Below are 26848 nucleotides of genomic sequence, written 5' to 3'. Positions count from 1 at the left end.
GGAACTTTTATTGTAATACAGAACCTCTAAACCAGGCCTTACATTAGGTACCTACTTTACCATCAATATTTTTAAAACTAAACAGGAAGGAATTTTGATTAAAAAGTAATCTGAGAAATCATCTTTCTACTGCATCACAATTAACATCAGAATGAAGATAAAGTTGTTCCTATCTCATTATTCTATTGCAAGTCTCTGTTTTGAAAATACACCTTTAATATTTATACAGCTTTAGAAAGATCCAATCCAGTGCATAAACTGAAGATTAATTCAACTAATTAATAACCATAAGCTTACCTTTAGCAGTCCAGTGCATATTTTCCAAGGCTTTGGGGGGTTTCGGGTTTTTTTGTTCGTTTTGTTTTATAATCAAAGCATCTCACATTTTTCAATCATTGATGCCAAGCATAATTGTAATTTTCACAATAACATGTCAGTTGGAAAATCTATTTCTGGCACCAAATATTTGAGTTGAAAAGCGAGAGTTTACCTGAATCCCACTGCTTAGCTGTATTCCCCTGCTTGGGCAATGCTATAAATTACAAGTTTTACTGGCAGCAAACAGAATTCCCAAATGTTATCGTTCCCTGTGCAGTTATATCAGTTACCTGGATTTTGGAAACCAGTTTCATGAAAGGCCAGCTGTCATCATGTCGTACCAGTTCTACTACAAGTTGTTCAAAAGCCGAGAGTTCATGAACTCCACCTTGACGTCCTGAACTTCTCCTGTTCAATGAGGTTTGAGGAGATGATTCTGAAATAAACAAATAAAAATAAAAAAAAGCTGAGTAAAATCAGAAGAAAGTGAAACACCATTATTCTGCACTCAAAGAACAAACAAAAAGAATATCTAGCACAGGATACAGAAAAGTGAGATGATGCATCATCAACTAGAGGTCTCAGTCCCTGATCTGGAAGTTTCTCCTTTCCTTCACCATGTCACCTGAGATGGAGATAAGACACACCATTCTTATTCTTTTGCTTGGCTGCCTCATCCTGCACACAGCAATCGGAGACAGATTCCAAGAATAGCTGTGTTACAGTAAGAAAAAAAAGAATTCCAAATTTCAGCTATAACATTCTGGAAAGTGAAGTTAAAAGACGAAATACAGATTGTTTAATCCTTGGACCTCTGTGTAGCAGGATACCATGTGTTAGTTTTCATTCTGTATTACTGTTTTACTTACAAAAAACAATTTTGTCTCTACTGAAGTGTCCTACAGCAGTTTGTTGTTCTACTGTTCATAATAAATTTAACAGCTCCCTCTTAAGGAAAACCTTGGATATTGAAACTATCAATACCACAGTATCAAGGCATAACTCATGTAGTTTGGCTTAAAATAATGACTATATTATAGCCTTGTTATTAACAACTACAGGTCTCTCTTACTGTGTAAAATGTTAAGTACCAGAACTTAGCCGGGTTCCTTCTTCTGTCTTCAACTCATTAGTTTTAGAAAGACTTTTTCACTGATTTCAAATTTAAAACAATTTGTTAAATATTTATAGAAAAGCTTTATTAGACAAAAACAGAATAAGCTCTCTGCTCGTAAATTCTACTTCTGCAAAACTCTATTCAGTGTTGTTTTATCTGCTTTCAAGAGCAGTCAGCAAGGCAGTTGCAAGATAAGCCCAGAAACTCCCAGCGATGAAGGACAGAAATGCTATAGAATACAATGCTGCCACACTGCAGTGCAGGCTCTTTCACACTCTTCAGTCACACACTGGGTTGTTTTTGTTTTTTAAGGTATTGTGGCTTTCCAACTATTTCCCCGCCATCAAATACTCTGTATGAGCTTAACAAGCAAGGATACTGTTAGCCCTACACCAGACAGATTACATTTTTCTTCTATTAACAGTTTGTCGTACATGTGTATTCCTAACTTCACTACCTTGTCTGCTTGTGTTCTTCACTGTCTAACTCTTTAATAAAGCAAAACCATAAGACCTGTAAGTAAACACTTCCATTTGCATGGTTGTAAGGCACACATATCACTTTCAGGTTTTCTATATGTTTATTAGGGTATTTATTCTTTACATGACTGAAATTTTCAGTGACCCTAGAAGTGACACCCCCCCACCAAAAAAAAAAAAAAAAAAAAAAAAAGGTAAGGGGGAACAGGTCTGTCTTGTTGGAAGTGGCAACAATTCCTTCAACCACCATTTCTCACTAATTCTAGTCTTCTCTACTCTACCATGGGAGTATTTTAGAAAGGAACTGAGCTCTTTTTTCATTCTAGACAAACACATTTCTCTAACCTGTGGATTGTCGTTTCCTGCCTCTTCTCTTGGGTTCGCTAACAGGAAGAGAAAGTTTTGAAGCAGAAACTGGATACTTTCTAACCCGTTCACTCGAGTCTGCAGTTTCAATGATTCTAAATCCAAGAGAACTGGAAGCACTATTTTCTGATGCGTTATCAGCATTCTTTCTTCCTCTTCGCCGTCTTCGAGGACTGAGTAATTCCACAAATACATCTGCTTGTAATGAACCTTGGCTCTGACGAGTGGTCCGGCTATTAAGTCTTAAAGCAGGCTTTGTCACTGATGGAGGGGCTGATTTTACCTTTCTTATACCCCTTCTGGTAACTTTAGATGATGATGCAGTTTGCTTAGGTGTATTTTGCTGACTCCGAGAAGCATATCTTGCCGGACGCTGGCTGTTCCGACTTGAGAAAGGATTGTTGAGTTTGGCTGCTCTCATTTTTAATGGAAACTTGACTTGTGGTCTTCCTTGCTTTGATGGGCTATAAAAAGTGGATAATTATGCATGATATTTATCCCAAAATTATATTCCCCCTCTTTTCTTTCAGCTTTCTAATTCAGCATTTAAAAATAAAGCAACTATTCAAGGTTGGATCAGTAAGCAGGTGACTTTCACTACTGCAGTCATCCAGTTACCATTCTCTTAAATACTGCACTGAAGTCTCTTAATTAAATATTATGAGAAGCAGCTACGTTAAAGAGAAATTCTCAGGATTCTAACTTGGGCAATGCAAATTCATTACCTGGAGCATCACCTATCAATTTATTTAAATTGCCTCTTTATTTTTCCACAGCAACTGTAATTACTAGGATTTGTGAACAATATTATCAGCTACATAAATAAATTGCAGTTCTAAAAACCTAAACATAAAAGTTAGCCTTTAGCCTGGGTTTGTAACTAGCACTCAAGATTTTCATGCCATTACAGGAGAGAAGGAAGATCCCAGAGACAAATTTACTTCCCAAGGAGTTGCAAGTTCTCTCCAGCTACTGAATCCCAACTATTGGAGCAGGAGATGATCGTGTTTCAGTCAATTCAAATGACTGCACAGAAAACAAGAAAAATTCTCCCAGATCAGAACAGTTTCCTTCAGGTTTTACACTCCTTACATGTATATCAAATTCATTACTTTACTGAAATTGTCAAATTGGATTATTTACTTTGTCTTTAAAGCAGTTACTGCAGTACTCCTCCAGCCCTCCCAGTGTGACATAGCCTCGTGTGGATGACCTTTTCCTTCCTACTGTTCAATACTTTATGCATCTAGTGCCCCAAAATTCCAAACAAGGCGAAAATAAACTCCAGATTTTCTTCAGAAAAATATTCTGTACTGTATGAGACTCTCTCCACTTTCCACCCAGGAATTTACATTCAGAACAGTAGCTGCACAGAACCCAAACCTGATGGCCATCTCTCACCCATGCATCCAACGCTGGAATTTTCATCTTGGAAAATTAATCTAAGTCCAGTGGACCTTGCTCTAGCTAGTATTAAACCCAGCAGTAAGAGCCAAATTCATAACAAGCACTTTTTTTCCATCTCTTTCACACTGAATTTTCTGAGATATGTGCTTATGTGAAAAATTCCTAACACTTAATAACCAAAATATTCCAATACAAGACCATTTTAATGGATCTCTATTTACCTTATTTCCTCTTCCTCTTGAGATTCATCCTCCTCTTCTTGCTCTTCTTCATAATCCTCCTCCTCACTTTGTCCCACTTCATCATAGTTTGTCTCTTCTTCCCCTTCTTCTATTCGTTCAGCAGCCTCTTCATCACTTTCCACAGAAGGCCTCTGTCTGGAGGAGAGGCGCCTAGAGCGCTGTTTTGGTCGGCATTCTGGACAAAACCAGTCTCCTTCAGGAATGACCTAGTAACAGAAGAAAAAAGAAAGCATTAGTAAGATGCCATTAGTTATGAGCACTACTCACATTTTCTGTATGAAAAGGAAACAATTTTCTTTCCTCAGATACCTTAAGCTTGGGCCTGATACAGTAGGTATGATAGCCTCGATCACAGCCATCACACAGCACCATGCTTTCTGCATCACCCTTCTTTCGACACACTTTACAGCGAGCATTGAGGATGGACTTTGACCAGATGACACTTCGATCCAAAGTGGAGAGATGAAGGAAGACTTGGGACAAACTGGTAGAAGAAAGAAGCGACTCTCTCCAGCGATCTAGAACTGTTTTATAGGATCGTCCACCATCACTGGCATCTTCCATTAAAGAAAGAAAAAGCAGGATCAAACTTGTTGTTCAAACATCCAGATTATTCTAGACTATGAGGTAAGGCTTTGTATTTCAAACAGATATGCAGCAGTAAATTGGGGTAATATTACAACCTTTATCTTAAGTTTTCAATACTTAGTTCCTCCTTAATTTCCAGATCTGTAAACTGTTGCTTTTCAATACCATTTCAGCTTAGAACTTGCACGTACACAGGACATACGAGTAAGAAACAAGTCTCACTCAGACGTCAACCTGGAAACCTAACAATTTGATTCAGTTTAGGAAGTATAAAAAAAAGACTTCTTTAAGATCAACCCCACACTTCCGGTTTACTTTGCCTTGTACATAGACATCAAAATCCAAAAATATTTACAGTTAAAGAAACTAATGGGCATTAAAAAGAGACTTTGTTGGCAAGAAAGAGCTTAAAGGGCTGTTTCCACCTTCACTTGCTCCTGCCCCATGTTATAATCTGCCAGTCAACTTTTCAGCACTCTCCCCACTCTTTAACATCTTTCTCCCTATCCTGCACTCTACCTTCACAAGAATTTGCATGTCTGTGTAGTAAGCCAGATCAGGTGACTGATCTGGTTGAAAAATAATTCTTTCTTGATGCCGTATAAGCAAGATAGCACATCTGAAGCTGTGATACACACCTGGGGGCAAAACAAATAAGATGTGGAATCTGATTTAGTTTAGAAATAACCTAGGGTGGGCGTGAGGGAAATTGTACTATTTTTCCAACAGGTCTGGTTTTCGATCCAGGCCACTGAGGCAGTCACACAAACATGTATATAGAACAGTGAAAGGGGCAGTACAGAACAGGAATGAGCAGCTGGGACTTACAGAAGCAAACGGGCTGTTTGAGCAGGTATAGAAATGAAAAGGTATAAATTACACCCTGCATCACTGCTGCTAAGCAGAAAGCAAATTCCTGTATGAATGGTGAAAATTATTTCTTGCATTTTAAGGCAAGAAGGTAAGCAGAGGAAAAAACAATACAGCAGTACTTCTGGTTCTAGAAACATTCACAGATTTTCCTGTTAAAAATGATATTCCAATTATTACTGTGTGAGCTCTGGCTGATTAACAATGCCCTCAAGTATACAATGCTACCTTGCCTGCTCTACTAGTCACAGTGGGCACAGGAATGGCCTACAATCCAGCTGTCTGCCAAATGATTTCTCTTAAGAAATAGGAAAACGCCTAATAACAAATAAATTGAAAGAATGAAAATGAGACTAATTGCTCTCCTGGAAAGGCTTTTCTGCCTTCTCATCTACTCTCTGCCAGGTTTCACCTAATCTTGCATATATTTGCATTAGCAGCAAGCAGCACAAGAGCAATGATGAGAGAAGGCAGAGGATAAACAGGCAGCACAGCTTTGCAAATAAAACTTAGCTGTTACTGAACTGCAGATACAAACCTGGATTTCCCTGAATTTCTATTACTTTGTCCCTAGGTTTCCTGTCTCAAATTCAATCTTTCTAAGGATAATGAACAAGTTCCTTTGTACATCACTGCCATATAGCTCTCAATGTATTATTTAAAATTCAGTAAGAAGAAAGTCAAACTACCTGCTTACTACACTATCAGTGTACTAGTAGTGTAGTACACTACAACTACACTAGACTACAACTGATGAGACAGATCAGCTTTCAGTTCTTCCACAGATTTCTATAACCCAGTTTGTCGTAAGTGCATATATAGTTTGGCAAGTGTTTCTTTCGCTGACAATGGCAGCTTGAGTGTTACTAATTAATTTTTTTGACAGTTATTTTTAACCCAGATCAGTTTGCCAATATAGTTCATCACACAACATAACAAATATTTGCACTGGCACAACTGCAGTTGCAATAAAGATGCAAAGATTACTGACCATGACCTGCTTCAGCATATCCCATTGCTGAAAGAAACACTTGCCAAATGACCGCGCTGTTTCAGTTCCCAATTTGAAAAATCAAAACAACACTTTTTTCTTCCATCCATCATCTTTCCCATTTATATTGTTAATTCTGAGGGAGAAATGGCCTCTTCCTTTGTGTCTGAGCAGCTCTACATTGTGCAGTGGGATATCCCTCTCTCAGCTAAGCCCTCCAAGTCTTGCTACAATGCAAATGAAGTTATTTGACAGATCTACACACTTATCCATCAATAGCTAATTGAGTTCAGGGAAAGGTTTTCCATTTTAGTATTTCTCTAAAGGAATATACAGTTGTACAATGCTGCAAAGTTTCAAAAAACGGGCATTAAAAAAAAAAAAGTATTTTATGAATATGCAGATTTCTGCCCCAAAGTAATAAAAAGAAAATACAATTCTTTATATCTGGTTGCAGAAAACCTTTCTTTTTACCTTTAAGCTGTATTTGTTTTACTTCAAATAAAATTTAAACATTGGTTTCAAGGCTGAAATTCCTTCAATGTAAGCAACTAGCTACAGAATTACTGAGGTGGAAAAAAAAAAGGAAAACCTGATAAAATATTCAATGCTTTCCAACTCTTAGCAATATAAGTAAACATTTAAAATTTACCATCTCTCTGACTAGTCTGGTCTTCCTCTCTCTTCCTCTTTTTATCCCCCCTTTGCTTCCTTCTATTATCTTCTGCATTACCTAACATTAAATTCATAAAATTATTTCAAATACCTTTTTTGAAGTGTGGTGGAATTTTTTTAAATACTAGTTTGTATAATCCATACTTGTTTAGTCTAAAAATACAACTAGAACAGTGTTTCCCAACATATGCATGTCGACAACAGTAGGCAGGGAAGAGTAGAGAATAATGTGCATGGAATAATTGTGTAATCCTGGATTCACTTTGACTCCCTCTACAAACCAAAGGGTTAAACTGAATGCTCCTTAAATGTACCCTCCCTTACCTTTGTGTCCGTCTTCAGCACAAATGGCTACAGAAGCAGCTTACTGACCACATACAGCTTGCCTGCTCTGTAATGTCATAAGTCTCCTAACACCTCAAAGATACAGCTTTTTCATGAGCACAGTCCACAAGGACCAAGAAAACTAGCTTGTCTGTCCATACTAAGATGTTTTTGTGCAGGAGTGTTCTTGAGTATTGAAATGATGAAATTATTCTCCCAAGAAGTAAGAGCCATAAAAAACCTCATCTGCTCCAAATACAAGGTACCTTCTCTGACTTTACCTTCTCTGAACAGCAAACAAAAAAAATTCTTCATCAGAAAAATAGCCCACTTTCACTTCTGCCTCTGCTCTTACAACTCTGCAGGGAAATGATGAGAAAGCGAGAACACAGAATGCATACATGCTAATCATATCAGTTCACAACTGGAAGATGTCTGTTTATAATTGTCTTCCTAATAATAGCATCAGAACAAGAAACAACTCTGGAAGTAGAGGAAACAAAAATGATCAAAATCTAGAAAGAGAAGAATGAACAAAGACAAGCAAGAAGGAGTGAGAAAGCTATATTTTTTCTCCTGCAAGGAGCGGATGGCACAAGTTAAAGGGAGGTAAATGGTTCCCAATTATCAGTCACAAAGGTGTCTCTGAGTTAGAATCCAACCTTTTGTATGGAAGTCTATATTACATATGATTAAACACAAGGGACGCTTATGCACAAAACAGTTTTTTGTTTTCAGCTGCCTCATAGGACACCTAGGTGAGCAAGTCACTTCTTCATTTTATACCTCAGTTTCCACATCTACATAATAGGAATGATGAGACGTACTTCACCACTGTAAAAACTTCTCCGCTTACATTTGAAATGTAAGGAAAAGCAATTAATATTAAAGGAGAAGCAAAATCCACAGCAAAGGCTTCTTGTGTTTTTCTCTTCAAACATACTCTTATCTGAGAAGCAAAAACCACTTCAGAGCTTCCATCAAATAGCTACTTTATTTAAAAAAAAAAGTAGTAGGTTTTTTTTTTTTAATAAGTTTCGATTCAGATTTTTTCAGAAAAAAAACATGTACTATAAGCTGCACCCTGATGTCATCATTCTCCCACAGTGGTACTTTGGGCTAGACAGAAGGAAGAAAAAGCAAGTTTTCACAGCTAATGTGTAATCAAAGGATTTCTAATACATAATTCATAATTAAATGCATACAATTCAAGTCACATGTTGTTAAATTTAAATCACCAAACCACATAAGATTAGCAGCCATTTAACAATTCCACAAGGCAGACAGTGCTGTTCCCAGGGTCTCTAGATCTCCTTTTGCATTGCCATCTTCTCTGTTAGTCTTTCCTTGCTCTTCCACTAGTATATTTTGTATGCGCCCCAACTTTCTACTTATCAAAATCACCAGCAAGGTTCCGGGCAGCCTGATCGAGCCTTTGAGCAGAAAAGAGCAGAGAGAAGCAGCTGGTCTGGGTGCCTTTGTCTGGAGGCCACAGGGGTATACTCGCCAGTGACTGCAGTGAGTTTCACTGCGCTCTCCTTAATACTTGAAGCTGTAAATAGAGTGAACACTGCAAATTGTTTCAAGTGTGCCTCCATTCTATAATGGGAAGAGAGCATATAGTGAAAAAAGAAAAGAAAAGAAAAGAAAAGAAAAGAAAAGAAAAGAAAAGAAAAGAAAAGAAAAGAAAAGAAAAGAAAAGAAAACCCATAGTGAAGGCAATGACAGAAATAACAAGGAAGTAAAAGCAAGATTTAGTTTGGTTTAAAACAAAAATACAGGGGACTAATCTTACCAAAAATACTCTCCTGTACTACAGCCAAGAGAACTCATAGCACTTTCTTGACAGTCAATGTTTTTACTTCAGTGGTAATTAAATTAACTTAAGAAGTTGGGTTTGGCAGGTTTAATTAGTATTAAAGATAGACGGGCATTTTGTCTAGGGGAAAATTCTCTTAAGCAGCTGGAGACAGATATAAAGAGAAATCTCTGTTACACACCTTTTTTTGGTAAAGAAAGAATCCACAAACCATGGGGTTACATATTATATACTAAAAGTCAGTTTCTATCCTCACAGCACTCTTGGTCACTTCCCAGATATGTCACTAAAAGAACGTATCTCTGAACAAGTAGTCCCCCAGAAAGACATAATGTCCACTTTTTAAAGATGTTTAGTAATAGTATTAACACCTCCTTTTTAAGCTAAGTAGAGAACTTTTTTGCATAGTATACACATGCAAGTTGCAAACTAAAAAACAGAATTTGCTTTAGTAACATGAAAAGACATTGTTTCCAGTAGGGAGCTTAAGCTGAAGATCAGAATTTGCAAATTCTGTACTCTTGGTTTTTTAAACACATTTGAAATGGAGAAAGGTTATATCCAGAAAGGGCTGCATCCAAAACTGCTGCTTGACCTCTGAAGTGCCCGAATTTGCTGGGTGCCTCCCTAATACACAGGTTTCCTTGACACCTTGTAGTTATGCCTTTTGGTCATGTCCAAAAGTTCTCAAGTGAGAATGCCTTTCATATAATTGCCTAACAGTTAAAAAATTCATCAATAAATACGTGTGTATTTTAGACCTTCTTTAATAAAGAGCCATTCAAAACTTTTTCTCCTCAAAGAGTACTCTAACCACAAAAGGAAAACCTTGCCTCCATTCAGGTTCTTCTCATCTCTTGTTAAAAGTAGGCCACTATGCAACCAAACACGAGACACCTGGCAGCAAAGGTAAAACAAGAAGGAGGGAAGCTGACAYTGCAGCTTAACGATTAGGGCAGTCAGCCAGAACAGTTTAGACATAGGATTTCTCCTGCTCCCTGAACTATGTATATAATCCTATATGTTACAGTAATCTTAAGGCAGTATCATTCTTCAGAGCAGAAGAGATGGTCCAGGCAGTATGGTAATGTAAACAAACACATGAGGTTTAAGTGTAGACTGTGTAAGATTGCTTTCTTTATATTCAGGAACAAAACATCATCATCAAAAGGTCAGACAAAAAAAAAAAACCCACAAGCCATCACTAGATAAGGACAGAATTTGGATCAGTGAAGAGAAAAAAAAAAAAAAGAGAGAGAGAGATGTACTAGGATTACTGAAAGTTTTCTCCAATATTTCAAGGACATTTTTTGCTTTTAGCACTTTTGCATCTAACTCAGGATGGCCAATCTACAGCCTTGAGTCTACTCACAGCCAGGATTGTTTTTTTTCCCCCTTAAGGGCAGACTGTGGTAGACTGGTGACTGCCAGCAAGATGCTGTTGCCAAAATACCTTTCTCAGGGACAGTTTGGAAATGGAGGCATACGTGCAGAATGCATTGACAGCCTGTGCACACAGAGTAAATAAGAGAAACACTAGATGTACTGTCAGTTAACTGTACTATGTAAATGCTGTAAATCCAGTCACATGGCAGGAAAGCAGGCTACCGAAATAAGCTATAACATGCCTGGTTTGGAAAGTGAGGACACTCTTGAGCTGACCTAACACTTAACCAAGAAAGGCCCTCAAACAGCTGCTGTTTAAACTAGTACTTTGCTGTCCCTTTCCATCTCAATCATTTGCTACTTATTGCTCTGCTGGACATGACCACGCTGATGAAACCAGCTTGTGGATCTTCCTATGCGTGTCAGATTTTCCAGTATAAACATATCCAAAACTCACCTTCAGTGGCAACTGACATTAAGACAGCAGACTGCACACAGGAGATGCATGAGACACAGTCCTACATCAGCTGTGCCACAGGGCAGTAATCTCTTGTGAAAATGCATGGTTGAGTGGCATTAACATCTTAAACTGCTGCAACAAAATCTGTCAGAGCCTAAGGATTTTGTATGTAGCCCTTATTCTAGGAGAAGGTCAGTTTAATTGAATGTATAACAGTTCATGCTCTGAAGAATCCTTGGTATGCACTGCACTGCTAACCACGCTACCTTCTTCAGAATGAGAATTAAAACAGTCCTGCTGAGGCACAAGGCACAGCTCTTCCTGAGCATCACACCAGGAATGGAAAACCTAGCTGAGACAGCTGCCTTTGGAAGGATAAATCACCTACGCACATAACTCCAAGATGAAACACAAGTTTTGAACCCCAAAAGGATGCAGGTAAGGAATCCAGACCTGAGGGATCACTGGAAAACAATGTGATTTTATGAACTTCAGATTCCAGCTCTCACTGCCAGAACATGTCAGAGGAATTCAAGGAAGTAAGACTTGCTAGAGTCAAACTATAATCATGCTTTGTTTTATTTTTTTCTGCAATCTTTTATCTCCACATTTTACTGTGCAAGTGTAACACCTGAGGATCTTAAAATACGTGATATAAATCTTTACTAAGTTTTACCATAAATAGCCTGTTATTGCTGAACAAGGTGATCCAGACAAACCAGGCCTGTATTGGTTTCACAGAAACAATGTAAAAAGGAGTGTACATTTTTACATACTAAAGTCATGTAAAAGGAACTCATGGTGTAGTTACCTGATACATTGACCCCAACAGCAATGCTGAATTAAGCAGCGTTCCCCCAGCAAGCTAATCCACCTCTGCCTAATGGTACAGTTTTTCCTCCCACTGCATCAATATAATTGTGGGGCCATGCTGTCAACAATATCACTATAACGATCCAGGTTAAATAGGCATGTATTTAAGTAACTTAACGTGCATTTTACTCTTAATCCATACATGTTATGCAGGACATGCAGGATATTAAGAAAAAAACATGAGTGTTTCTTCATGACCTATGGATTTCTAATCTGACAACAATCTGACATTTTTTAATTTTCACAATTTCATATAGAAATAGGTTATTTTTCCTTTTCCCCCCAATGCAATGCCCTAAAACATCTAGTCTTCATGAATGAAGCAAAAAAAATGTTTATTCATGTTAGAAATCTTAAAGAAAACTAGAGACATACAGTTTTAATCCTGGAAGCTTACCAAGAGGTGCTTTGAGAAACCTGCGCTCAATTCCTTGTTCTATCTGAAGCAGTGCAGAAGCCAAGCAGTGGACCACATTATTAACTGGCTGAGGAGTACTTGTACTTGTTGATGCAGCACTTGGAACTTCAGTTTTTAATCCAACAAGTCTAAAATAAAAATGTAGTAAATATAATTTTTGATATTTTGAATTCAACACCAAGATATCTGTATAGATCTGTATCCACGTGTGTATCCAGGGGATTTATACTTTCACTTTATTTACATGCATGGGATAGGGACATAAAAAGATACTGCTCAAGTGTGATTATTTAGTAAACTAGAGAACTGGGATAACTAATCTAGTTAATCTAGATAAATCATCCTTAGGTAACAGAGTTTAAGAGATTTTAAGAAATGTGGATGATAAAGCTCACTATAAACATTAAGATTTCCAGAAGATTTGACACAATATCCACCAGCTACTTCATGAGAAACTTCAAAGAGTTCAAAATTTTTAAGTAAAAGCTCTGCCAGTGGTAAGGTGTAGCATTTTAGAATGCCTCTGTCTACAGAAGTTCAACTACATATTTTCTTACAACTAACAAGATTCAGAAATTATGGTACATTGGTGCATGGTACAACAGTACATTGAACTAAGTTACATGTTCTTCTCCCCGGAGAGTTTCCTCTAAAATACTAACTGTTCATGTAAGAAATAAAAACAAGAAAAAAATTCCATAGCAATAAAAAAGAGACTTCAAAGGTTTAACATCTACAGCAACAGCCTTTTAAAACTATTTCAGATCTTTTCATTACACAAAATCTCCCTTTAAAACTCTAGGATGAATAAATGAGCAAGCTATATAATTTCAGATGATACAGATGAAGACAGAAAATAAATCAGGATTTCATTTCAAGTATATGGTTTATCCCAAGCTTTAAACATAAGATTCTTCAGCCTCAGAATGTATGTTACCAAAGATCCTGGCTTCAGCAACTGTATACAGCAAAACACACTGCCTTGAAAGGGATGTGCTGTGGGATTTTTTTTTTTTTTTTTTTAAATCCTCAACCAAGAATAAAGGTAGTTTTCCAATAAAACAGCTTTCTTTGACCAAGGACTAAGTAATCATTTCAAAGTGTAGTTAATCTTCCTTAACCACAAACATAAGCAGAATGTAGGAGAGCAACTCACATTAATGGAAAAAAAAAAAAAGAAAAGAAAAAAGAATTTTTCAATTTCTGCTTGGGTTTATCAGAAACATAACTAATTAAGACTGTCTGGATTCTGCTTTGTTCTGGTGAATGAGCAATGCTTTTGGTTGTCCCTGTTCTTTTTTCACACTTAAAAGCTGTTCATTATATTTTGCAGTCACATACATTTAGACAGCCTGAAAGCAAACAGAAAAAAGCTGCATACTTTATTTACATTTCACTAGTCAAACTCCAAGATCTTAATGAAATGGCACTTGCTCTGAGGTAGATAAAAAGCCCAGCATCAAAAGGAATCTGTCATATGACTCCAGAATCCCATAGTCTCTATTTTAATATTCAAGACTATTGGAGTAGCAACAATTCAGAAACTTTTGATGGAAAGAGTCAGTATCATGGCGAAAAAAACGAAGCAACAAGCTTCTGCAGTGGAACTGAGTGTCAGCAAAGGAAGCAAGTGCCTGAGATAACTGAAGACAGACAAATGTTAGCTTCTTAATATATTAAAACAGTGGGATATTTCTACATTGGGGCTTTCAGGACACAAATCTCCGTAAGTCCTGTCATTGATATCAAAGAGATAAACCTATCCATTTTGCACACAATTGGAGAACTCAAATCTGAAAGGGAGTCCTACAGGAAAGTACTAATTCAGCAAACTGAAATAGAAAGGGAAAAACCTTAAAGCTTAAATTCTCACAAAATACAGGATTTAAGAGTGTGTCAGAAAAAGGCCCTTGCTTCCATAAGATAAAAATCCTACTTGCTTATCCATAAGATAAAGACACTACTAGCAGGAAACCTCATGGAACACATAAGCAAACAATACATTAGTACAATGATTCATTTTAATGGATTTTTTTTCCTGCAACATTTCATCATTTACATCACTTCAAGACATATAATTTAAAAATATATATATTATACGTGCTTTTCAGAAATAAAAAATGTAACTACTGAGAATGAAATATTTAGAAATTTTCCTAGAAAATCCCTAATATCAATACTTTGAAGAAACACTGATTTAGTGGAAGTCCCAGATCTCTCTCAAAAGTTAGGTTAAAAAAAAAAAAAAATTATAGGCGCAAAAACATACAATTTGAGGCTCTCTCTCTTGTACTGGGTTGCAGTTTGCTTTATAAAAGGATCATTGTTACTTAAATTTAAATTATATCACCGTCTTGCTGTAGTGCTAAAGGCTCTAATTCAGACCACACTCTCTTGTGCTGATGGTTTTTACTGTGACTCATGAAGCGGTACACTGTGCAGTTCACCAGATAATTAATTACTATTACCAGTTTTCCTTTTGACAGTTACACTCTTTCTAAAAAGTGTTTATTCCAGAAAGCAGAACATAATTGCCAGAATAATTTTTCTCTGCATTTTAAATGATTTTAAAGTGAATTCACATATTTCTTATTTAATAAAGAATGTTCATTTTGAGCAGCATAATATCTGAATGGTAGAAGCTGTCAAAATTTTTTTGCAGGTGCCTTGGTTTTGTTTGGTAACAGCACAGTGTAATTTACAAAACATAAAACATAGTAAAAAAAATTTTTCACATTTTACAATTCAAAGCTTAAAACTTACCTGTTCATAAATATCAACACATAGAAATAGAGGGTAAAAATAATTTGAAGGTGAAAAAACTAGAGCACTGTTATAAAACCAAAAAAGAGCCATTACTTAAATCATAGCTCTTACCTCTCTTTCACAATAAACTTATCTTGATCATCAGTTTCCATTTCATCAGATTCTTCATTCACAGTTTTAATTATACCATTTTCTTTGTTTTCATCATTTAGAAACTCATACCGCCCATGTTCTAAGGCTGCTCTCCAAGACTGTCTGTCTGTAACCTGGAGCAAACATACAAATTGCAAGTTTCTAAAGAATGAAAGACCACAAACTTTTTTAGTACCAATTATTGTACACACTTAATTAAAATACATTTTCGGTAAAACCCACAACAGGCAAGAGTTCTCATTTAAGTTACAGACTTGGCGGCACCACTGGGTTCCCAGGTACTCTACAATTCACAGATACCTTAATAGCCCCCAATGTTCCTTGGTAGATCCTGTCTTCAATGTCCAAAAGGAAGTCTCTAAGTCTCAATTCAAGCTGCTTTTCTGCAGATATTTGAGATGGATCATGGGCATTCTGCATTCTTCCCCGTCCTGAAGGAGGTCTAATGTCACTTTGAGATTTGTCTGCAATAATTCCAAATAACTTTTTGTTAGTGGATTTTGCTCCTTAAAGTAGCTGGTGTGGAGGGAGGGAAAGTGGTACAGGGCAGAACAAACCAAACATATAGTTTCAACATCTGGAACTCTCTTCCAATAATGAGAGCAGTCAATACCAAAATCTCCATGTAAACTAAGGTATCTGATCCAAGTAAGCAAAGTATACTTTTAGAGGAAGACCTATAGATTAGCATTTGTGCCTCCAAAAACGCAGGATGAGAAATTCTTGCCAATTTAAAAATCATTGTCTTTCAATAATTTCTAAAGTAGTAGATAAGCAACAATCACTCTCTGCTATAAATACAAGGGGGAGGGGGGAAGATAGTCACATTGACAGTATGTTTGCATATTTGATAGTACTGCCCTTAATTTATAGAAGAAACAGAACTCAGTTTTCCCTTTTGCATGGATCTCTATCATAGCAACATTTAAAACAAGCATGTGCAAATGTAAAAAACAAAAACTAACTGAACAACTTAAGGGCAGATATATATATAAAAAASACAAGACAATTTATGAAAAAGAAGGGGAAAGGAAGAGTTGATGATGAGGTACCACACAAAAGATCTCTTCATAAGACAACTGAAAACACATGCACAAGCTCAGAAGCCACAGGGAAGAGTTGAAAGCATGCAGACACTAAATTACACTTTGTATAACCTGCATTTGTCTTTGTTCATACGATTAAGGTAATTGCGAAGAGTGGTGGTTAGAAATACACAAGAACTTGGAGATATCTAATCAAAAAATACCTTAAAGCTGCTGTCAAAGTAGTACAGGGTGAATTTCATCACACTTAACTGCAGAAACAATTCCCTGTGACTGACAGTAATTATGTAAATATTCTCAAAATGGATATTAGCATGCAGTGATGGCTGGGTAGGGGAAATGACCTTTCTGGTTTAAAAGAAGCAGCAGAAATAAAGTGCTTTTTCTTGAGCAAAAATGAAATGGTAGCAACTGGCTTGCAAACAAGTGATATTAAAAAGAGTAAAAAATACTAGAGTAAATATTTAAAATTACATAATAGCGTATTTTTGTTTTATTTCCATTTTCTTGTAAGTGCAAAGGGAAAAAAAGAATGGTAGTCTGCAGCACAAGGAGGGAAAAAAAAATTTTTTAATTTAAAAAAATCACAGATTAGTTTTCAACTGTCCTGGCTGTCATCTGAGTAAAGGAAATAAGGCGGCTCAATTCTACTGTAGTAAAGCTCCCTCCTAAGTAGGATTATACATGGCCACTTTTCACTACTGATTATGCAGGGGAAGCATTGGTATTGAACTGCTGCATTTTAATTTTCTTGCTATTAAAATGAAAAATCTGAAGTCCAAAGATGACACTTTATCAACATTATTCTATAATTTCAGCATAGAAAGAGAAGAAAACATATGTGTGTGGGAACACAATTGCTTCAGAGAAGAAAGCAACACACAAAATACAGCTAAAGAAGCAGCAACCAGGAAAACAAGGGAACAACCCCACTATGACCACAAGGTATGTAGCAGAAAAGGATACAGATCTTCTCACCAAAAGACGAGAACATAGCCATAAGACCCCCAAATAAAGCTTAACTACTGGGCAAAAGCCCTGTGCTGTGCTAGTCTCCACCAAGAGAAACGGAAGATCCACTATGGATTCAGGAGGCTATGGAGCGTTAGAGGCACATCCTGGCGTAGGCACTGCAGTAAAAGTGAATTCAACTCTGCCGTGAATAGTTCTTGCATGCCCCAAGATAGGTAACTTGAAAACCTCGCAGAAACTTTGTCTGATTCAAAACAAAATGCAATTTCTTAAGCACTACCCTATTAAGGTTCATTCTGGTAACATCTCCTCTCCAACACTCCACAGACAAGGCAGCTGCAAGTTTGTGTATGCACAAYTGGAGTTAATGCCTTGCTGATAATTTGCAAAACACTTGCTCAAGAGAAAAGGGGAAAAACCCTAAAATCTAAACCTAGGATGGTTGTAAGTACATTTTACATTCTGAACTCATGAAAACATTCTGCAGATGCCTCCTCCTCCTGTAACGAACATCTGCCAAAGGAAAGTCACAGAATCCACTGCACTGATGGTATGCCATGGAGCAACCAACGCAACTGCACAATTTCTCTTTTTTCCTCTCAAAAGTTTTAGTATAACCTTGCAACATGCCACCTTCCCCTTGTTCACAATATGCAGGCCTGTAAAGGCTTTTGAATAATTTCATGTATTATAATGTTATGAAAGGACATGTCCCTCCTACCCAAAAATCAACATAATAGTAATTGCCTCTCTTCATGATGTTTGTGTCTCCAAAGGCATAATACTTTGTCCTCATTTTCAGTATGAGGAAAGAAATGACATATCAAATGATCAATGCTATGATTTACCTTTAACGTGTAATAATCTTTATTCCCAAACTATGTGTAATTAATCTTTGGCCAAAGCTCAAATTACTTCCTACGGAAGTTTTTAAAAAAGCAAATCTGATTTTACTAAGCAGTGAGGAAACAGAGTAACTATTGCTTTTTTTTTAATAGCATAAAACACCATAAAATTTAATATCCATCAGCAAAACAAATACCCCCAAAATCCTCGAACCATGTCTCTCAGAGCAAAACAATGTTTAAGAATAATTCTTACTTCTTAATAATTGCAATTAAATGAGGATTACAGGTTACTAGAATCTTATATTAAAATTACAACTGTGGAAGCAAACACAGATCAGGAACTTTTCTTTTACCTGGAATATGGAATTTTTCCACAGGAAAACAGCTTAGTTGTTCATATATTCTACTTTTCTCTTGTAAAAGAGTTTCTTTTAAGGCACTCTCCCTATGTCCTCGGGAATTGAGAGCCTCTAGCAGTTGGTCCAGCTGTTCCCGAGAACTGTAAAAGCACCAACGGTTTGGTTTATATACTGGCCTTGGCACCTCTACAACAACACTGGTGTGTGAATCTTGGTCAATATTGGAGGTAGATTCAGAGGATTTCAAAGACTCTCCAGTTTTACTGAATACCTGAGGTTCATTTGTGCAAGACTGTACACTATTCTGAAAGGAAGAGGTTTGAGGCGACAACATGTCTTCTGTGAGACCAGAATAGTCCTCTTCTATAAACAATCCAGGAACAGAGGGGAAAATCCAGTAGCGTCGGTACATACGGTCACGACCTAAAGGGGTGATATTTGTGCAGGCTGTTGCGTTCTGAATCTTTTCTAGTAGTTCCTTCTCTTTCTTTAGTTGCTCCTGTTTTAAAGCTTCTTCCTCTTCAGCAGTAAGAGGTTCACTCTTTTCGGAAATGGTCTCTTCTTGCCTTGCAAATTCTTTATATCCATTTTGCCCTCTCCTTCCTAAAAGTTAAAGGAGGAAGAGTGACAGCAACATTCTTGTAATTTTTTTATTTAACTAAAATAAGCCAAGTAAAGGGCAGTTTTTGCTTCTCTCCCTTTCAGATTATCTAAACTTATACTGCCGAGGATCATCAGCCCATTCAAGGAACAATACTAGCTCTACTAAAGAAAAATTCAAACTGCTTAACCCTCCCTTCCCTTAATAAAAAGGAAGCCATCTTTATTGTACTTTAGCGTAACAGACCAAGTCTCATTTACTGACGTCATTTTTAACATCATAAAATGAACATTTTAAGAACTTAAAAGTATGTTATAAAATTATCTTCCATCATGACAGTAAAATTCTAGCAATTTCATTATTAAATATAAACTACCTTTTGGACTCAGTTTACCATACTCAAAATGTTCAACTTAAACCTCCCAAGATTTCAGTCCATATATAAAACTTATATTGCAAACTTGGTTACATTACATTATCCAAAAATCTTTTCATATACTATTATTCCCCTTCCACCCTGCTGAAGACATTCCAGTTTACATTTTAGTTTGCCAGAGTCTGGCTCCAATATTTACATAGAAAAGGAGGTCTTTTAACTGAAACGTGTGACTGCGAAATATGCTGCCAGCATTCACAGCTTTCAGTTTTCCAGAATGACTATCAGTTTCTCTGTTTGCAGCCAAGAGTGAAAAACACTTGTCTACCCTACAGGCAGTGTCTCAAACTTTATTTTTTTGAGAATTGGAGAAACTTGAAATTATTTTTAAAGACCTCAATGTTTAGCATTCTTCATCATAAAACATCCAAACTGTATTACTGAAAGACTCAGAATTTCTATTCCAGGTATTGTTATGAACTGTACAGTTTTGCAACATAAAAGTCCAAAATCATCCAAGAGCTTTCATTTGGCATAGACACTACCACAAAGCCTTCAAGAGAGAAAGAAACAGATGAGCTAGCACCACAAGTCATCAACAATTCATCCTTCTTTAGTGATTTCTGTATCTAGTTACAGATAGCAGGCTGCGCCATTCACTGCACTGCAGTTTCTGCTAGCCTGCTCCTGAGGAAATTAAATCTGGGGATAAATCTGGTTTCATTCTTGCATAGGAGGTATGCTGCTCCATAACAAAGCCAAACCGAAACCCAACTACTCAGTGGGACATTTTCTTTTAAAATACCTGTTGCTTTTGCAACTTCCTAATAAAAAGAATCAAAACCACATTATACACTATTGGATGAGACTCCCACAAAGTCAGCGAGGTACACTGTTCAGAACTGTAGATAGATTGTCAGGCAACAGCCTAATTTTTAGACAAAAGAAGAATTCAAACACAGTAAGTATGGAAGACAACTGGAACAAAAGCGTGAAAGCACACAGAGCTGACAGCTAGAACTAGATCAGGCCAGCTCAATGCCCTTAATAGCTCATTATGATCATGGTCATTTCTTCTTTGTAAATTTACAAGGAAGACTGATACTTTATAAAAATTTACTACAAAAAACAGCAGCTTCCCAGGTATGTGCATGCGTAGGTGTATGCTCATACGCATAAACAAACACATTATAGCATTACATTAAAGGATTACCTCTTCTTCCTTTTTTGTTTGGTCCCAGGTCCTCTTCATCCTCTGTCACCGTGTCCATGTCTTGCTCTTTACGTTCAACTTCTTTGCTCTCTGTACTAGTATCAAGGTCTTCCCGTTCCTCCTCCCTGATATGATAAAATAAACAAAGGGAACTAATCGATCAGTCATGTTTTAAAAATTGAATGTAATGAAAAAATACACAATACAATATGGGATCTTTAATTCAAATGGTATTTTTCTCTCTGAAGTACTTAAGTTACAGATCTGTAACACTACATAGCTTTTATTAAATTAACTTCAAATGATAGAAAATATTTTCCAAGAAACAAGGCAAAAATACTGTACTGTAACTGAAAAGTCCCATGATAAGCGCTAAACCCAGCACTTTGGTATTCACTGTATCATCCACACATTTAAAGAACATTCTTACAATCAGACTCCTTTAGGGGATATCTTAGTGTTGTTCTACTAATTCTACTACTGTTCTACAGTCTATCTACTAGCTGAATTATTTTTCATTACTAAAAATAAAAAAATAAAGTTTCCTTATCAAAACATATGCAGTTTTACAAAAAGATTATTATACATTTATCCATTCAGTAAATATAATTAACAGCCTTAAGAACTACACACATCCATTACAGGAAAACGTTTCATTTATGATTTTTTCTCAATTATAATTTCAGAAACATAGCACAAATCTGTCTTTGGCCCATGCTCACCTCTTGCAAGCAGATTTATTTAACTAACTCCCTTCCTCAAGCAGGTAAAGATATAGTGTTGTATATACACTTTGATTTTTTTTCTGGAATCATGTACAGCTGCATGTGCATGAATCTTACCACCTGAAACCATACAGTTTTATTAATAGAACAAAAAATCTTGTGTTTATGGAAATCACCTGGGATAGCACAGCATTTTTTTAAAAATGCTATTAATTTGATTCATAAACTGTTATGTGAGGTCAGTATTATCTAGCTCAAATCAGATCAGTTTTTCAAATTAGAAAACCTAGAATGGACTATTATGAAGATATTCATAGATATAAAATCAATACAAACAAAATGTAACACAAAAATACAAATTAAATTTTGAAAGTTTCTCTTGTCACTAAGTAAAGCTGTCATGCTTGCATTAGTATTAGGAGTACAATAAAACTGATTTAAAAAATAAAATTGTTTTCATAAAATAATTCTAGAAACAAGAAGAAGAAAGAAAATCAACATTAAGAGCTATATACTTGACCATATAACAAGGTATACTTTCATTTAAGTTAATGAAACTAAAAAGGCAAGCTCTGGCCACATACACTGAAAGTGCCATTTAAAAACCAGGCCCATAATTGTATGTATTGCAGTAATACAACTTATCATACCCAACAGTTACTTCTACAGTAGAATTTCTTTGCTCCTCTTCCTTCAGCTTTTCTTGCTTCCCTTTCATTTTTAGTTCTTGTTCTTTTAACCTTTCTTCTTTCCTCTTACGTATCCTAACAGTAGGAAGAAAACAGAAAATCAGTTGCAATTAATCTAGTATCTACTCTAGCTGCATCTTTTTTCCTTTGTACCCTACAGCATCATCTAAAAATAACAGTAATTTGGGAAAGTATAATGCTTAGCACAATGAGGTTTTGCTTCTTTTTCCTCAAGAAACCACATAGAACTCAAGAACAATTATCTTTCTCATGTGCCTTTTGTAATCAAGGAATTAGTCCAATTTTGTTTCAACAAAATTTAGCTTGCCATATTCTAGTTTTACCTTGCTGCCGCTGCTTCTCGTTCTTTGCGATGCTGTTCTGCCTTTAATTCTCTGAACTCCTGTTTCGCCTGTCGTAATACATCAACGGAGTCCTCAATGAAATCTCGAGTGGAAACAAGAGTCAGGAGTTTCCCGCAGAGGGCATGAAGAATCTTCATCTTTTCTCCTAATAAAATTCACACCAATGTTTATATTCCATTATACAATTGATAAATAATCCTTATTGTTACACACTCCAGACTGAAGATAGCTTCTCAGTAAAGAAAAAGTGAACAGTGAAAAGTCAAACACATACAGTATCAGCTCGCACTTGCAAAGAGGCATTTCTTGAAATGGCTAAAACACCTGCTTTGCTTAGAGATACAAGCCTTTATTTTTATTTTCTTAACTCTTAGCACTCTGGGAAGAATTTGGTCACTGCAGTCAACAGGTATGTAAGAACTGAAAGGCAATACTGCCTCCAAATCTGGGACGCCAGAACAGTAGATATTCATCTTTTCTCCATTTTCAAATAACTTAGGCAAACCAAAACATAGAAGAAGAACAAAAAGCATGGATCGAGTCAAACATTCAAGATGCTGCTCCCACAAAGAACCATTCTGCCACTAAAACCAACACTTTTTTTTACCTTGATTTTAAAAAGCTACCCAGAGGTAATGAGACCCTCTCTCTGCAGTCTCTGATCTGGTTGGACCTGCTGGGGCAGGGGGAGAATTGGACTACGTGACCTTCAGAGGTCCCTTCCAACCTAAATTATTCTATGATATAGTAACTTCTGATCACTATTGATCTGAAACAGTTACAAAACTGATCACTTGAAGAACAGTCTAATCATCTCTAACAATTATTTTATTACCTGGCAACAAATCATACACTGAGGTACTCGAAAGTTTCTTCAAGAGACCAGGATTACTTAATCTCAGCTCCATGCAAGCATCATCAGTAGCATCAAACCCGCCTCGTTTCTGGTAACGGTATTTTGCATTAGCTGATGTTACATCAGCACCTGATGCTAGAATGTGAAGTCTGAGAATCTCAGAAAGAGTGCAGCTATCAAGATCCAAGTTTTTCAAATTGCAGCCTACAGTTAAGAAGAACGAACAGTTATTTTACATACACATCAAAAAATATTTATATAAATGTGCTTTAAAACACAGAGCAAAATAAGAACAGTAACAAAACAAGAAGTGAAACCCACACATACCCTGATGTAACTGGGGCCATGCAGCTGCCAAAGTTGCAACTGCAGACAGTGCAGATTTTGTGGGGTCTGCATCTTCATCCAAAGCCTCTGTTAAATCTTTAAGGAAATAAACACTTTATTCTAGTGCAAGTTAAAACTTGTGCTGTGGAAGGGAGGAAAGCAAGCTGTTGTTTTTTTTTTATATAAATTGCAGAGAAAGCGAAAAAGGGCCCCGATATTCACAAAACATCAATGTATTCAAAACTAAATTCAACACCCAAATTAAAGTTTACACATCTTTAAATCCAACTAAATACCCAACCAAAAATTAAGGGCATGCAACACATGCTACAAGCTCTTCTCCCTACATATAATCTGCTAAAGCAACCGACAATGCACAAAACATGCACAAAGGCAACATAAAAGACAGTGGAAAAAATATCAGGAAACACTTGAAAGCAAAAATAAATAAAAATGCAAGAACACCTGTACTTTGTTCCCCCAAATGAATTGTTATTTCCTATTATATTTTTGTTTTTAGGAAAGACTATTCAAACTAATCAGACATTTTGACACTGGTTATCATCATTCACTATATATTTTTATTATCTGACTTGGATATAAACTTACTCATTCTGCACACATATGATTAGTAAGTCATTAAAAAGAAAGAAAATTTCAACAAAAGAAGCATCTGCACTTAATAAGGAGCATCACACTTTAGCAGACTGATCAGTGCAGCAGCGGGAATGAAAGGGAGAAATAGCAGAACTCCTGTTTCTTGGACAAAAGGTTTCCTTAGCACTTGGCAGGTATTTCTCCAGAGGGTTGGCAGAATTTTGTCAGTTTTGCATACTGTTTCAACAATTTTACTTTACTCTAGTCCAAATCATAAAGCAGTTACTAAGTCACCAAGTAAAGAGAGAGGCACAAATGCAAACCAAGACTAAATAAAAGCAAAATTCACAATAGATTCTTGCATCGTGACTGATGTCATTCGAAAATTTTTACTCAGGCATTGAAAAATTAACCCCTGCACTTTCCTTCCTCTCACCTTATCTATATAATACAATGTGAGAAAGTACTATACACCAAAACCCTACATCCATGATGTTTTCTGCCACAGAAAAATCGCCTGCATAGAATTCAAGTGAGCAAGCATGCTGACTACTACTAGTTTCGTTACATAGAATTACAAAGCCAAGAACATCTAATTCTTTCATAGGAAAGAAGCTGTCTGAACAAGAGTGACAAAAATGGAAGTTCAAAGGCTTTAAATGAAAGTAGAAGACAAGAGACAAACTGCCTTGCCCACAACTCCGCAAAATTAGAAGTGAAATGGTATGTTTTTGCACTTGCCAACCCCACACGGTCAAATTAAAATACGAAAGTTACATTGCCTTTTTTCTGGTCAGCTCTATGAACGATAAAGAATCTATTCTATGATAACTAAAATCAGCAATAAGTAAAACACTCTAAATTTGTTAACACTCTACCAAATCTGTAATGCTATTCACTTACCATGAGCAGCATCTATTGCTAAAGATTGTATGTAAAACATTGCACTGACATTTTACAGATTGGATGTAAATCTTAAGCATGAGAGCACATAGGGTTCAAAGGAGAAATTAAAGGAATCTTCCTGTATCTAAGACTAGCAGGAAGGGTGGGTCAAAGCTTCTCCTTTAACTAGTCAGCAAATTTGGCAGTCCATGAGCAGAGGACACACTGGACAACAACAGTGTGGCAACAGCTGGCTTCCCTTTCCACCAAGCACTGCACTAGGCAAGACAACCAGAGAACTCTTAGGCCGTGGATTCAAAACACAGAAGGTTCATGCAACAGTAACTTCTTAAAGTGTTTTCATGGTCTGATGCTTCTTCCTGCCTCCTCAGCTGCATGAACACAGTGTTTGAGGGACCATCCCTAGATAAAGGATGAGCATAACAAAGCAGCCAAATCAGTTCCCTGATCCACAGCATGGTTTCATAAATAGCTGAGCTAAGCACAAATAAGGGAGCAGCACCTTGTGAGGGCATGAATATCCAGAAGTGTGCAAAGGGAGACACAGAATACTTTGAGTTGGTATAACCTTCAAACACTTTGTATCATGAAACCATTGCCTCAGTCAAAAATCAGACCTCTAAAGCATTCCCTGTAGCACCAGTAAGATCTCATAGGTACAACACTGCAGAAAGAGGCATAGAGCATTCACAGACTAAAAACTGAATCATTAAGCTGGCTGAATGCAAAACAGAAACAGTCTATTAAAGATGAAGACAGACACATAATGTTGCTGATCACATAAATTTGGAACAAGTGTGAGCTTCCTTCCGATTAGTGCATACTGAATGCCTCTGAAAACGTGGGCAGCTTCAGCCTTAGAGCAGAGCCCAGAGGCACAGTGACTGCAAGATGCTTTAGTGAGAAAGCACAGCAACACAATAGTATCTGGGAGTGAACATGCATACTTACATGTCTTGAAGGACAATAAATATTGAATTTTCCATTATAGCTGTACTCAAGAGTTTTTAGTTTTTTAACTGGTGTCAGGTTTAGGCCCTGAGATTTTTTTTATAGCTGCAGATAAAARCCTTTAAGAAGATTTAGGAAAATGCCTCTTTTCCTGACCCTCAGGAGAAACATCTAACAGTGCTGAAGGAGGAGGAAGAAGGTGAAGACAGGTTTCCTGCACCTCCAGAACATAAGCAGTGCTGTTAAATGCTTATTATGCTTTGCTGGATACAACCATAGTAGCAACAAGCTTGCTTTTTCTGTTCCCTCCCCTGCCCTCCACGCCCAGTTTAAAACTTTTATTCCAGATAAAACAGAAAAAACAAGTCCATTTATATGCATTATCCATGCATAATAAGACAAGGTTAAACAAAGGAATGCCATAATGCATGCATTTTAAAGTTAATTCCAGTGGAATTTCAGTTTTTAAATAGTAAAATTAAGATCTGACCTTTGGTCTCAGCATCGGCTATTTGATCTTTGGCCACTTCCTCTTCCTCTTCGGCCATTGCCTGAAAGATGGCAGTCAGGAAGAAAAACAGCAATTCACATAGCGGGCCTTCAGTGTCATTTCCTACAAGAGCTTCTTCTAAAACTTCTGTGAATAAAGTTTAAGAAGCGTCACTTTTGCCGCAATGTTGCAAAGTAATTATGTATTGAAGAATGAAAACATTTTTTCTCCTCCAGGTATGATAATCAAGTTACTTTTCCATAATTTACTGCAAA

The 26848-nt window shown here is 36.6% G+C and overlaps 1 protein-coding gene across 2 annotated transcripts in view; it reads right to left on the bottom strand.

The window, feature by feature from the left end:
- The window catches only part of BAZ1A (bromodomain adjacent to zinc finger domain 1A), a 66479-nt gene that overhangs the window by 3227 nt on the left and 36404 nt on the right, over window positions 1-26848 (bottom strand). The window contains exons 11-24 of one of the 2 annotated variants that reach the window (XM_026090827.1): window positions 26574-26720; window positions 23630-23725; window positions 23282-23506; window positions 22426-22591; window positions 22043-22156; window positions 20668-20792; window positions 18472-19080; window positions 15553-15716; window positions 15211-15365; window positions 12313-12461; window positions 4239-4486; window positions 3909-4135; window positions 2260-2744; window positions 609-754 (exon numbers count right to left, since the gene is read on the bottom strand). In XM_026090827.1, the coding sequence (XP_025946612.1) occupies window positions 609-754; window positions 2260-2744; window positions 3909-4135; window positions 4239-4486; window positions 12313-12461; window positions 15211-15365; window positions 15553-15716; window positions 18472-19080; window positions 20668-20792; window positions 22043-22156; window positions 22426-22591; window positions 23282-23506; window positions 23630-23725; window positions 26574-26720 (3056 nt within the window). The remainder of the gene's footprint in view (window positions 1-608; window positions 755-2259; window positions 2745-3908; window positions 4136-4238; window positions 4487-12312; window positions 12462-15210; window positions 15366-15552; window positions 15717-18471; window positions 19081-20667; window positions 20793-22042; window positions 22157-22425; window positions 22592-23281; window positions 23507-23629; window positions 23726-26573; window positions 26721-26848) is intronic. The other variant, XM_026090828.1, reaches the window with a different exon arrangement.

Source organism: Apteryx rowi, unplaced genomic scaffold, assembly GCF_003343035.1.
Source record: "Apteryx rowi isolate R43461 unplaced genomic scaffold, aptRow1 scaffold_88, whole genome shotgun sequence".
Lineage (NCBI taxonomy): Eukaryota > Metazoa > Chordata > Aves > Apterygiformes > Apterygidae > Apteryx > Apteryx rowi.
Note: the sequence above shows the minus strand (reverse complement) of the source record. Positions and strands in the feature narration are given on the sequence as shown.